Raw genomic sequence first — 12787 nt, 5'->3', positions numbered from 1 at the left:
ATCAGGCTGTGGGGGCATTTCCTGGGTACCTCTGGGCCATTGCTCCCCAATGCTTGGGGCACCAGGGAGAAGCCAGAGAGAGGAAGAAGGCTGAAGTGCTGGGCCATTCTGAAGCTGAGACTTGGCCGCCTAAGCAAGCTCTACTTTCGTCCTTAAATGCAAACTCAGTTCTGTTCCACTGTCCCTTTAGACATCTTCCTGTCTTGGGAAGAGTGAAGCTTGGGGGGATGGGAGGGCAAAAAGCAAGCCAAAAAAACCCAGGAATCTCACTTTTGCCTTCACGCACAAACATACTTCACTAGATGTACATTTAAAGTGCGTGCAACCAGCGTTCCCATCTCCCCTTATAAAAAAAGGGGAGGGGGCGTTATTCAAACCAATTCCCATCCCCAAAGGTGTTCAAAAGCAATTTCCATCCCGGAGACCGAGCGCACCGCGCCGTGACGGCACGCAGCGTGGCTGCCGGAGCGAGCAGCGGGGTCGCCGGGCCTCCGCAGCCCGGAGGCCCAGGGGCCGACCACCGGGCTCGGGGAGCTCCACCTGGCCCGTCCGGCGGCCGCCTCACAAAGAGCCGGGCAGGCGGCGGCCCGGCCGAGCCGCAGAAAGTAGTCCCGACCCTGGCGGCACCCAATGCGCTTCGTCGTTGCCTCACGCCCTCCGCGGGGAGGGCCGAGGAGGAGGAGGAGGCCAGCTCAGGAAAGAATCCCATCGGAATGTGCGGCCCGGCGGCCTTTCCCGGGGCCGGCTCGCCTCTGCGCGTCGCTCACGTCTCCGGGGGTGTCGGGGCGGAGGCCCCGCGCGCCGTTTTCCTCTGCTTGCCCCTGAGTGTGCTGCTGGAAGTGGAGGTGTGTGTGTGTGTGTGTGTGTGTGTGAGGGGGTGTTCGCCGCGCGCAGGGAGACCGGCCCGGCAGCCTTGGGAAGGCGGTGGGAGGGGAAGGGCCGTATCCCTGCGCCGCTGCGCCCGAGGAAGAGGCTGAATGAGAGAAGCGACGCGGGGGAAGCGGGGCGCCGGGGGAGGAGGCGGCGGCGGCGGGATGGGAGCAGACGCTGGCGTCGCGCGAGCCCCGGCCAGAGCGGCGCGGTAGAGAGGGCGGCGGCGGCGCGCGCGGAGCCTTGACGTGCCCCCCCTTTCCCTTTTCTTTCTTCTTGGGTCTCTCGGGGCAGCCGGGGAGCATGAACGTGCAGTCCCGTCGCTGCGGCGGCCGGCCCGGCTCCTCGCCTCCCCCTCTGCTGGTCGCCCCTCGCCGGTGAGAGGAGAGAACGCGAGAAGGGAAGATGGGGGCCGTCCTGAGGAGCCTCCTGGCCTGCAGCTTCTGTGTGCTCTTGAGAGGTGGGTAGAGCGTGTGTATTGAGGGGTGTGTGTGTGTGTGTGTATGGGGGGTGGGACTGCAAAGTTGGTGGGATTTGGGGGGGAGGTGGCCTTGTTTTGTGTGTTGAGGGGGAGGGGAACGAGGGAGGAGAAGGGGGAAAGAGGAGCGAGGAGAGGCCTGGTCGTGGGGAAGGAGCGAGGGAAAGGGGCCCGGGGGAAGGGGGCTGCGCACTCGGGCCGTGCAGCCCCCCGGCCTGGCTGGACAAAGCTGAGCGGCCGCCCGGGCTGCCTGTGTCGGCGAAGCGTTGGCAGCCGGTTCTGTCGGAATGACTGAGTGTGTGTGTGTGTGTGTGTGTGTGTGTCCGCCTCTTGCCGCCTGGAGTCCCCGGGGAGAGGGGGGTGCTTGCACGTAGTGAGGCTTTTGAAAAACGTGGGAGTCCGAGATGCTTTCTGTCTGACCCCTCGCCCTGGAAGACCCACTCCTCCCACCCTCCCTCGCCCTCAGTCTTCCCCGTGTCCCCGAGGTGAACTTTCTCGAGCCCCTCTGACTTCTCTTTCCCAGGCCTTGTCCCCAAACTCCTCCGCTTGGGTTCGAGCGATCTTGGGTGAGGGCGCCGAAGGGGACTCCTGGGGTTATAGGTCGTGCGTAGCGGTGGGAGGGACGTAGCCAAGCTTCCAGCCCGGGCCACGCGACCGACGTGGCTCCGGGGCCAAGGGTGCGGGTGCCCGATTGGCACCCAGTAGGACAGTCGGGCTTGGATGACGAGGAGCCCGTCCCGGGAGTTAAAGGGTCGGTTGCCCGTGCACCCCTGGGAGGCTGGCTTGGCTCCGAGGTGCAGACCCCCCCCCCCCCCATCGTTTCCTGGGCCCGGGAAGTGTGGGATTGCCCCGCATTGCTGACATGCAGGCTGGGACTCCTGCTTGCTGACAGTTCACCAGGGGCTTGGACTGGTGTACGTGGTTGGCACGGCTCTTTTAACTTGGAGGAGTTGAAACTTGGGGCTCTTGCGCTGTTATCTGCAGAGGAATTTCTAAGTCCTGCTTGATGCAAAGTGTTTTGGTTTTGTTAAAATTCTGGCTCCTATTCATGGTCAGCTCTTTGCAGGTGTGGAGCCTCTGGGTCTCTGCAGGGCTGCAGTTACTAATGTAACCAACAGTTCTCCCAGGCTTACCAAGTTTACACAACAGGATGGTAGCTAATGAGCTTGTGTTATAAACGTGGCCGATGTGTCACTTCTGAGCCTCTGGATGTATTTGGGATGAGAGTAATAATTGACTTTTTGGATTGAGAAGGGATATTTTCTTTAGTTTAGTACTTGCATTTTACTAGTACATTCTCTGTTGAAATTTTCAAGGTGTTAACTGTGAGAAACAATTAGGTGTGCTCTGAGACTGTGGGTGTATTTTAAGGCAGAAAGTCAATTGAATTATCAAAAGCAAGCCAGATGGTAACAAGACTCTGGGGGAGATCTGAACCCAGAACCTGGCTCGCTTCTGGTTGCCCCGTTAATACTTCTTTGAGGGTGTGAGGTGATGCGAATGTGTGTAACAGCACGTCTGAGGCAGGATTTGGGATTTTAGAGACGTGCTGGATGTAATGAAGTATGTTATTGTGTCGCAAGACCTAGGGAGGTAATGGTTTGAAAAGTGGAGCTCTCACTTTCGATTCGAGCATAGTGAGGTTAGAAGGTGGTCTGACCGCGCTTGACAATGTGTGCGCGTTCTCTCGGCTACAATTGTCTTTGATGTGTTTTGCTCCTAACTTAGGTTTTCCTCCCTTCTTGCTAATGTCTGATATTTAGTCAACCTTGGAGTCCCAGGAGTGTGATTAGTTGGTTACACCAAGGTCGTTTTCTTCCCTGAAGAGTTGCAGCTGTAACCTTTTGTGTGTGATGGATTGTGTAAGAGAGCTGGGGGACTCTGACCTGCTGGCCTGTTTTCTAAGTAGCTGAAGTCCAGGGTGCGATGTTGTTTTCCAAACTGAATCCCCGGACCTACCATTGGATGATGAGGTGGAGTGGAAAAAGTTAGGGGTGTTTTTCAATACCAGAGTCTTAGGTTCAAAGCCTGAGGTTACTTGAGAGCAAACTGCTCTGAGGTGCGGGCAGGGTTCTTTTCACATCAGATGTCACCATGCTAGCTATCGGATGAATTTGCAGGGCTATTTGTTGAATAGCCAAATGAAGGCTTGAATATGAAGTACTTTGTAGGTTTTTTTTTTTTTTTTTAAAAGATTTGCTTTTATTGGAAAATCAACTACACAGAGAGAAGAAGAGACAGAAAGATATTTGGTCCATTGGTTCCTTGTCCAAGTGGCCTCAGTGGCCAGAGCTGAGCTGAGCCAAAGCCAGGAGCCAGGAGCTTCTTCTGGGTCTCCCACGTAGGTGAAGGGTCCTGAGGCCACAAACAGGTAGCTGGAATGGAAGCGGGGCCCTTATGGGATCCTGGCGTTCCTAGCATGCCAAGTGGGGACGTTAGCTGCTGGGCTACCTTGGGGCCCCTTTGTAGATGTTTTGTTACATTGTTTCATTGTTTGTGAACAAAAGCAGTGATTATAGTGTAATACGGGTGATGTCCATAGTTTCTTAAAAATTTGAGTCTAGAGCCTGGTGTGATAGCCTAGTGACTAAGGTCCTTGCCCACACGCACTGGAATCCCTTGTGGGCACCGGTTCATGTTCCGTTGGCCCCACTTCTCATCCACCTACATACCTGTGGTCTGGGAAAGCAGTGGAGGACGGCCCAAAGCCTTGGGACCCTGCACCCATGTGGGAGACCCGGAAGAAGCTCCCGCTTCAGATCAACTCAGCTCTGGCCGTTGCAGCCACTTGGGGAGTGAATCATCAGATGGAAGATCTTCCTCTCTGTCTCTTCTCCTCTCTGTATATCTGCCTTTCTGGTGAAAATTAATAAATCTTAAACAAACAAACAAACAAATACACAAAAAACCCCAGACATTTGAGTCTAACCAGTTTATCAGTAATTAGAAAAACTCAAATTCAGACAGTATTTCATCAAGATTCAGTGGCTGGTTATTGATAAAACAGAGGTTTACTATTAATTTTAAAAGTAAATATATGTGGAAAATGTACTATATGTCAGCCATCGGTATAGTGGTGATCAAATCAGACATGGTTCCTGCTCTAAGACGGACAAACATTCTGTTGGTGCTATCAAGTATAGAGTGCAAAAAACTGGATGTCAGGAGAAAATGTTTTCCATGTGTATGTTAGTTTTGGAATACCATCAGTGTGTGTAAACTGTATTTACTTTGTCTTAGCTTTCTCTGAGGAGGCTTGTGGAAAAAGTCTGCTGAAGGCTTGTTTTCATGAGATTGGTGCACAGTTGAACCGAAGCTCTAGGGTTTCTCACCTTACATTTTTGAAGGGAGTGGTTGTTGCAGAACTTTTTCCTCCTTCAAAATCAGATATTAAGTCTTGGGGAAGCAGAACAGATTTTAGAGCGGGACTCAGGATTACTGATGTCAGTTGGCTGTCAGTTGGCTGTGTGACCTTGGGTGCATTAATCTCTGGTCACTTGGACCTCTTCGTTGGAATTAACAAATCCCCTTGGGGATTCCTAACTTGTAATGTCACCGGAAGGACACTGAGAGGGCTTAATGTAAAGAAACCAACTTAACTTTCTTTAACCCAATGTTTTCCAAGTTTGATAATGATTGTTTTTTTTAATCTTCATTAACACCTTGCTGCATTTTCCCCCAAAACATACTTGGGGTGAACCTGGCCTTGGATAGTCCTTTAAGTATTAGTCTGATTCATGTGAATGATGGTATTGGTTCATTTTGTCTAGTGACTTTCTTCCTTGCTCTCTTACGTGGCCTTAGAGTTGCTCATCTGCATAAAGAATAATTTGGTATGAAATTTTAAGATTTTTGTTAAGAGAAAGGCTAGCGGTGATTTGCTGTGGTTCAGTTTTTCAGAATTTTTTACTTTTTTGCTTTAATTGGAGGTGTTTGTCCTTGCTGGATTTCCATATCCTTAAATCTGCTTGGGCTGTCAGAAAGGACTGCTTAGACTATCAAAGGTGGTTGTGTAAAGGGACATGTCCGTGGCAGGTATTTTATGAGAACCTTTGCACTGCTTGGGAAACCCTGGCCTGGGTTGGAGCTCTGGCTCTACTGTTCCAACTTGGGAGGCCGCAGGCTGCGGCTCAGCACTGGGGCCCAGCTGCCCACCTGCCCACCTGCCAGACCTGGATGGCGCTTCTGGCTCCTGTTGTGGTCTTGGCCCGGCTTTGGGTGTCGGGGCATTTGGAGAGAAAACTCAGGGTATGGGAGGTGTTTTTCCCACTCTGCTTCTCAGGTAAAATCAGAATTCAAAAGAAACAAGCTGGTTTTTTGTCCCGATGATTTGGATGGAGGTAACAGTACTGTCTTTGCTGAAATGGCTCTGAGCAGACTCTTCCTCATGGAAATGTCATTGGTGGAAGGTTCCCGAGTTGGGGAGAGGAGCTTATGGCCGGTGGAGATGCTTGATGAGATAGTGAGTGTGGAGGGGTAGTGCAGGGCGCAGTTCGTAGGAAACATTACATAATAGTTGCTGTTAGGAAGATAGTCAAATTAAAAGGAAAATTAATGCCCAGGAAAGGCCAATAAAATGCTTTCATTGTCTGTTACATCCCTGGAGTCATTTAACAGCTGGTAGTTTCAGGCCAGTGGTTTTTGAAAATTTTAAACTTTTTTTTGCAGCTGGAGTAAATGCCAAGAAATACTTGTTACTTTTCTGTTATGTTTAATATGACTAGAGTGGCCATGGTCTACTAAATTTGTTTCATTTTAAAGGCTTGCAACATTGTCGCTATTGTAAGTGATTATTATTACAAATGTAAGCTGGGTAGTAGATGAGCTGATTATTCATACTTAAAGATGAGTGTTGATTAAGTGATTTTATCAAAGGGTGAGTGTTGTGGCACAGTGGGCTAAACTCCTCCTTGGAACACCTGCATCCCGTCAGAGTGCCTTCTCGCTGGTAGTTCAGGCTCAGGCCCTGCCACCCTGGCTTTGGCTTGACCCAGCTTTGGCTGCTATAGGCATTTGGAGGGTGAACAAGAGGATGAAAAATCCCAAGTAAATAAAACTCAGCAGATAACCTCTAACAAAAATTTTTTGTCAAAATACTCTATAATTGAGGAAGTGTGTTTATAATAATGGCAATTACTTGTTTGGTGGATGCTGCCCTGTGTTATGAAGAGACACTGTGCTGAGTTCCTGCGTTGTCTGCTGACCCTTTGCTTGGAGGGCTTATCTGCTGCAAACTAAGCCTGTTAGAACACTGCTCCAAAGAAATATCCTGAGATTTAGTCAAATATGCGGACCAGCTCACCAAGAATAGCCTGTTTGCCCTTGGAATTATTGATTTAAAAGTACAGTTTTTAAAGACATAAATACCACGAAGACTCTTATTCAGTATTAACACAGACTTTGTTTTTCAAGCTGTGCGTTGTTTGTGGCAGTGACTGCTGGCAGGGGGTTACGCTGTTCAAACAATGCAGCTAGAAGATGTTAAACCATGCTTGGGTTTATTTTTAAAGATTTATTTTTATTATTTTTTCATTGGAAAGGCGGATATACAGAGAGGAGAGACAGAGAGGAAGATCTTCCGTCCGATGATTCACTCCCCATGTGAGCCGCAACGGCCGATACTATGCCGATCCGAAGCCAGGAGCCTCTTCCGGGTCTCCCACAGGGTGCAGGGTCCCAAAGCTTTGGGCAGTCCTCAACTGCTTTCCTGGGCCACAGGCAGGGAGCTGGAAGGGAAGCGGGGCTGCGGGGATTAGAACCAGCGCCCATTTGGGATCCCGGGCGTGCAAGGCGAGGACCTTTAACCACTTGCGCCACCGCGCCGGGCCCTGTGCTTGGGTTTATTTTGTGAAAATTATTGCTGAAACTTTTACCCAAGTTTTAGTTTCTATGATGCCTTGTGTTTAGGACCACAAAGCAGTGTTCAGGTGTTTGGGACTAATTTCAGGAGGAAGATGGGTATGTAAAACGAAACTACATTGCTGTCTGTGTTCCTGACACAAGGCCTAAAGTTACCTACCATATTCTCAGTGAAAGTGGAGAGGTGAACATGGCCAGCGGTCACTGCCTTTCCTCAGAATCAGGCACTCAGGTCATTGGAAGTCTGGGTATCCACACATCCAATTTTGTGATTTTCAAATCTGAAAATACTGATAGCTGAAGTTTATTAGTATTGACTTTAAGCTGCACATTATATGTAAGTGTTTTGATTTATGGTCACAGCAAAGTAGCTCTTCTAGTTCTCAATGATAGATTTTGTTCCTGTGCATATTCAGGCATGTGCTAGAGCTTTCCACCTGTAAATTTCCACCTGTACTGTAAATTCATTGAAAACAATACACAAAATCTGATTTTCATGACACTTAAATAGTCTTATTTTAAACTTTGTGTTTTGTCTCAAGTCATTTATTAGACATGATTAAGTTACAAATTTGTAACTATTGTGAAGAATTCTCAGTATAGATCAGTTCTAGAAAAGAAAAAAATATCAGCATGTTTGTATTTGAGGTTGAATTTGAAGTGTGGATTATGTAATGTGGTTTAGGATACAGCCGTTGAATTAATAATATAGTTAGCCTTCTCTGTACAGTCTGCCCTCGATCTGGGCTCCACACCCATGGACCAGCTAAGTGCTGACTGGAGAATACTAGGGAAAAACTGTACTAAATGTACATGTACAGAAGTGCTTTGGGCAATTCCCTAAGCGATATCGTACAATGGCTGTTTACACTTTACATTGTTGGGTTGAGGGTAAACTAGAGGTGGTTTGTTGGTTTTTTTTGAAGATTTATTTTTAAGTTATTTGAAAGGCAGAGTTACCGAGGAGGGATGGAGGCTAGAGGTGATGCAGGTGTTTGCGGTAACAGCCCGCTGTGTGTCAGGGAGTTGACATCAGTGTTTCCAGTGTTGGCATGGTGTTGGAACATTTCTGCTTTGATACTGAGGATGTCTGTGTTTTTAAATCCAATTTCTTCCATAATGTTAACAATTCCATTTTAGTGGCTTGGAGTGTACTTAAACATGTGTATAGGGCTGTCACCCCATCCTATTTGAGATCATCTTTGTCGCCCTGCAAAAAACCCCAACCCCTTTAAAAACCCGTTCCCATTTCCACTTCCCCCAAACTCTGGGGTGTGTCAGTTTTCTGCCTTTATGGTTTTTTCACAGGAATATGCGTGGCCTTTGTCTATGGCTTTTTAGCATGTTTTCAAGTTTCATCCATGCTGTAACATGTAGCAGTTCCTGCTGTTTGTGGCTGAGTAATACTCAGTTGCATGGCATATGAAGTACTTTCAAGTGGGTGTGAATTTGACTTTTGGCATCTTTATTTTGAGAAACTATTTCTGAAATCTCAGAAATCTTTTAAAATGACTGAGATCGATACTAAAAAGTTCCTGAAATTCCTTATTTAGCTGGAGAAGCTCTCAGTAGTTCATCAGCATTCAGCTTTATTTGTATTAGCCTTGTCCTGGTTAAATTTTTTTTTCTTTTTAAAAATTTATTTTTATTGGAAAGGTAGATATACAGAGAGGAGGAGAGACAGAGAGGAAGATCTTCCATCTGATGATTCACTCCCCAAGTGGCTGCAACGGCCAGAGCTGAGCTGATCCGAAGTGGGAGCTTCTTCCGGGTCTCCCACATGGGTGCAGGGTCCCAAGGCTTTTGGCGTCCTCCACTGCTTTCCCAGGCAGGCAGCTGAATGGGAAGTGGGGCCGCTGGGATTAGAACTGGCGACCATGGGATCCCCCGGCGCGTGCAAGGTGAGGACTTTAACCACTATGCTACGGTGCTGGGCTCTGTCCTGGTTAAATTGTTGAACTAACTTTCTGCTGGTATTTACCACATTCATAGATAAAGTAATGAGATGGAAGGCATATCTGGTCCCACTTTTTTGTTTCGTAAATTGAGAAGATGAATGGCTGACCTCATGTCAGATTTCTGGTGCTCTAGCTGGCAATTTTATGTGCAGTGCTTTTGTGTACCTAGTTTTACCTTTGCCTTATGGTTTGGAAAATGAGACTGATTATTTTGATGGAGGAAAGAATGTAGTTTTGGAGTTTGCTGTGATTGGTTTTTCCATAGTACTTTAAATAAAACAAATCTGAATTTAGATTAGGAGAGAGGGGGTGAGGGTGGTGGCAGGCTGAAGCCAGGAGCCAGAAGCTTCCTCCAGGCCCCTCGCCTGGGTGCAGGATAGCAGGGAGCTGTGCTGTCCTCCACTACTTCCCCAGGCGCATTAACAGGGCGCTGAGTCGGAAGTGGAACAGCCAGGACACAAAGCCGTGTCCGTGTGGGATGTCAGCACGGCAGGCAGCGGCCCCAGTATGCCACAATGCTGTGCCTCTACTCATTTGTTGTCCAAGTTATTTAAGTGACACTCTCAGAAGCTTGTGCTCAGGGATACCTAGCACCTTCCTGTTTCAGTAGCCGATTTATGTTGAAAACAAGCACTGTGGCTTATAACCGGTTTGAACAAGGAAGCAGCAAAAGCTATCTGTAGATGGCAGAAGAATTCAAATGATGGTTGTCGACCTGGTCATTAAAAGCAGAATATGCAGTGATAATTGGTTATGATAAGTAATGCAGTTGACAGGGATATTCAGTGATTTTTGTGGCTTTCAAACCAAAATCAAGTCATTCCATGAACATTTTAGACAAAAGGTAAGCATAATGATTAGTCTTATTTTACTCCTCCTGATTTATTTGAAAGGGGAAGAGGAGGACAGAGACATTCACTGGCTGGTTCACTTCCCACATGCCTGCTTGGGTCTTCCGGGCAGGTGGCAGCGACTCCAGCGCTTGAGCTGTCTCTGCTGCCCCCCAGGCCCTGCATTAGCTGGACACTAGAGTCAGGAGTGGAGCAGGGCCTCAGGCTCATGTGTTCGGATATAGGATACCATGTGGTGTTGTGGGTCAGCGTAATCTTTGTACAAGAAAAAAATCAAGGTATGTATAATTCTGAGACTTATTGCCATTGACATATCAAATATATAGAATTTACCAAGGATATATTAAGGTATCAAATATAAAGATTGAGCAACATCTGTATGGGTACGTTTGAAGTGATATGACTTTTCAGTTGAGGAACACTGGCCCCTCTGGAGAACACTGCTCCGTTAGGGGAGTCAGGTGGTGAGCAAGGTAACGTCTCAAAGCCCGCTGACGTTAGGCTGATGCTGTACTGATGCTGTCGTCGGAGCAGAACCAGGGCGGTTAGCAGTAGGAATTTAGCCTGACAGTGAGGACAGTGATACATGTATAGGAATTTCACACCTTCACACAACTTCTGAAATATTCATATTAATGTAACATTTTATATGTGTAAATTTAACCTAGGAAGAATAAGCATTTCTTTTGATTTGACAGTGTTTCCCATGCCATTCATAAAATATTTGATCAAATAAAACAATTGTTTTTAACGTTTATCTTTGATAAGGTGAAAAAATGATTTTCTAGGGGCCCTCTGGGGAATCCCAGACAGATGTTGGTGCAGAAGGCATCATTAAGGATTTGGTTTTAAAGAGGAGAATATTGAAGAGTATCAGATAGTTTTAGCATTTGGCGAAATAGGATCATGGGTCAGTGAGGAAAAAAAACTTGGCTGCATACTTAACTGAAGTGATGAAAAGAAGATTTTCAAAAGTAAACATGGGAAGTAACATGACAGTAAAGAAACTTGGCTCTTTCAAAAGTGAGATGATTTGTCTTTTTAGAGGAAAGACATAAAGTCAACATCAAGCCTAGAAAATTCTTACAAGACAGAGAATCTCTCAGGGAAAGTATTTAGAAAGCAAATAAAAACCTTTTTTGGGGGCGGGGAAGGGGTAAGTTGAGAACAGACTAATAGATAGCCCATGAAAATGTGTTGTTTTTATGAGTAATCAAAGTGTAGTTTTCTGTAAGCACATTTGCTCAGTGTGAGAGCTAAGTCGCGTAACTCAACCGTCTCACATAACACTCATCAGTCACCTTGTCCAAGTCATAACTCACATTCGTGAGGCTTTCTTGCTTGACGGTCATCTCTTGGGGAATGTGGGCTGCATTTTGAGTGAGGGATTGAGGAAGACAAGTGTCTGAGGATCTCCGGAGTTCATCTGGGAAGATGAAAGATTGAGGTTCCTGTCCCTTGGGAGTCCCAAACCTGTGTGGCTGCAGGGAATTGAGGGCTTGGTTCTGGAAGGGGCAGGTCTGATAGGATGGCTAGAAGGGAGGGAGGGCAGATCATGGAATCAGGGGAGCAGCCAGGGAGGGGGAGGTACCACAAGGCCGAGATGGGAAGGGAGGGGCACAGGTGAGCTGGCATCCTGAGATCTTGTGGTTCCCAAGGGGACATTGAAGTCCTAAGTTATTGTTAGACACAGTTGGGGTGTTTTTGAAGTTGCCGAGTTAGAGTTGTAATGGTGAAGCCTATAGTCAGGAGAGAGAAGGAATGTTTGACTGAGAGCCCTCTCTGCTAGATACTGAAATCAGATATCAGAACGTTGGGGAGTTGAGGAAGGAATTGTCTCTTGTGTAAGCCTTCAGTGATGGACAAGCGTGTGGTGATATGTTACAGTGTGGTAAAAACTTGTTTGTATGAAGTCGAGGTGATAAAGGGTCGTAGGTAGAAGTCAGGAGGGAGGGCTGAGATACCATTAAGGCTTTATCTTTTAGGGAAGGGGAAGCAAGCTTTATGAGTTGGATGAAGTGCAAGTATATATGGAAATAGGAAAAGGAATGTCAACATTAGTAGTTAACTTTGTTACCTAGATGTGAGATTAAATCTAGAGTCACATAGAGATTCTTAAAATGGAGAAGAGGTGGATTTAAAGACCTGCTGAAAAAGAGAGTAATTGCATGTCTGCAGGAAAAGGGCAGAGTTGAAGATTGCTCCAGAGCATGCCGGTAAGATTAGGGGAATTGTCTGTTGTTGGCTGATGAGGACTTACAAATAGCCTTGTCCTGGTTAAATTTTTTTGTTGTTGTTTTTAAAGATTTATTTATTTTTATTACAAAGTCAGATATACAGAGGGGAGGAGAGACAGAGAGGAAGATCTTCCATCCGATGATTCACTCCCCAAGTGAGCACAACGGCTGATGCTATGCCGATCCGAAGCTGGGAACCAGGAACCTCTTCCGGGTCTCCCACATGGGTGCAGGGTCCCAAAGCTTTGGGCCGTCCTCGACTGCTTTCCCAGGCCACAAGCAGGGAGCTGAATGGGAAGTGGAGCTGCCGGGATTAGAACCAGCGCCCATATGGGATCCTGGAGCGGGTTCGAGGTGAGGACTTTAGCTGCTAGGCCACGCTGCTGGGCCCGCCGATTCTTGATACTACCAAAATTTTTAAAATTTCATCATACAGGCAGTTGTAACAGACTGTCCTGGTGAAAATAATTTCCTGTTTCTTGCTATGTTTTGTTTTTAAGATGCTGCAAAAAAAAAATAGCATTTTGTATTTGT

The 12787-nt window shown here is 47.2% G+C and overlaps 1 protein-coding gene across 1 annotated transcript in view; it reads left to right on the top strand.

Moving 5' to 3' along the window:
* The first annotated feature begins 806 nt into the window (after positions 1-806).
* Positions 807-12787, top strand: part of LRP6 (LDL receptor related protein 6) — a 111282-nt gene continuing 99301 nt past the window's right edge. The window contains exons 1-2 of the mRNA XM_040966960.1: positions 807-845; positions 1165-1330. Of these exons, the coding sequence (XP_040822894.1) occupies positions 1276-1330 (55 nt within the window). The 5' untranslated portion in view covers positions 807-845; positions 1165-1275. The remainder of the gene's footprint in view (positions 846-1164; positions 1331-12787) is intronic.

Source organism: Ochotona curzoniae, unplaced genomic scaffold (genome assembly GCF_017591425.1).
Source record: "Ochotona curzoniae isolate NIBS_2020 unplaced genomic scaffold, NIBS_Ocur_1.0 contig_1482, whole genome shotgun sequence".
NCBI classification, from domain to species: domain Eukaryota; kingdom Metazoa; phylum Chordata; class Mammalia; order Lagomorpha; family Ochotonidae; genus Ochotona; species Ochotona curzoniae.
This window is presented reverse-complemented; position numbering and strand designations above follow the sequence as displayed.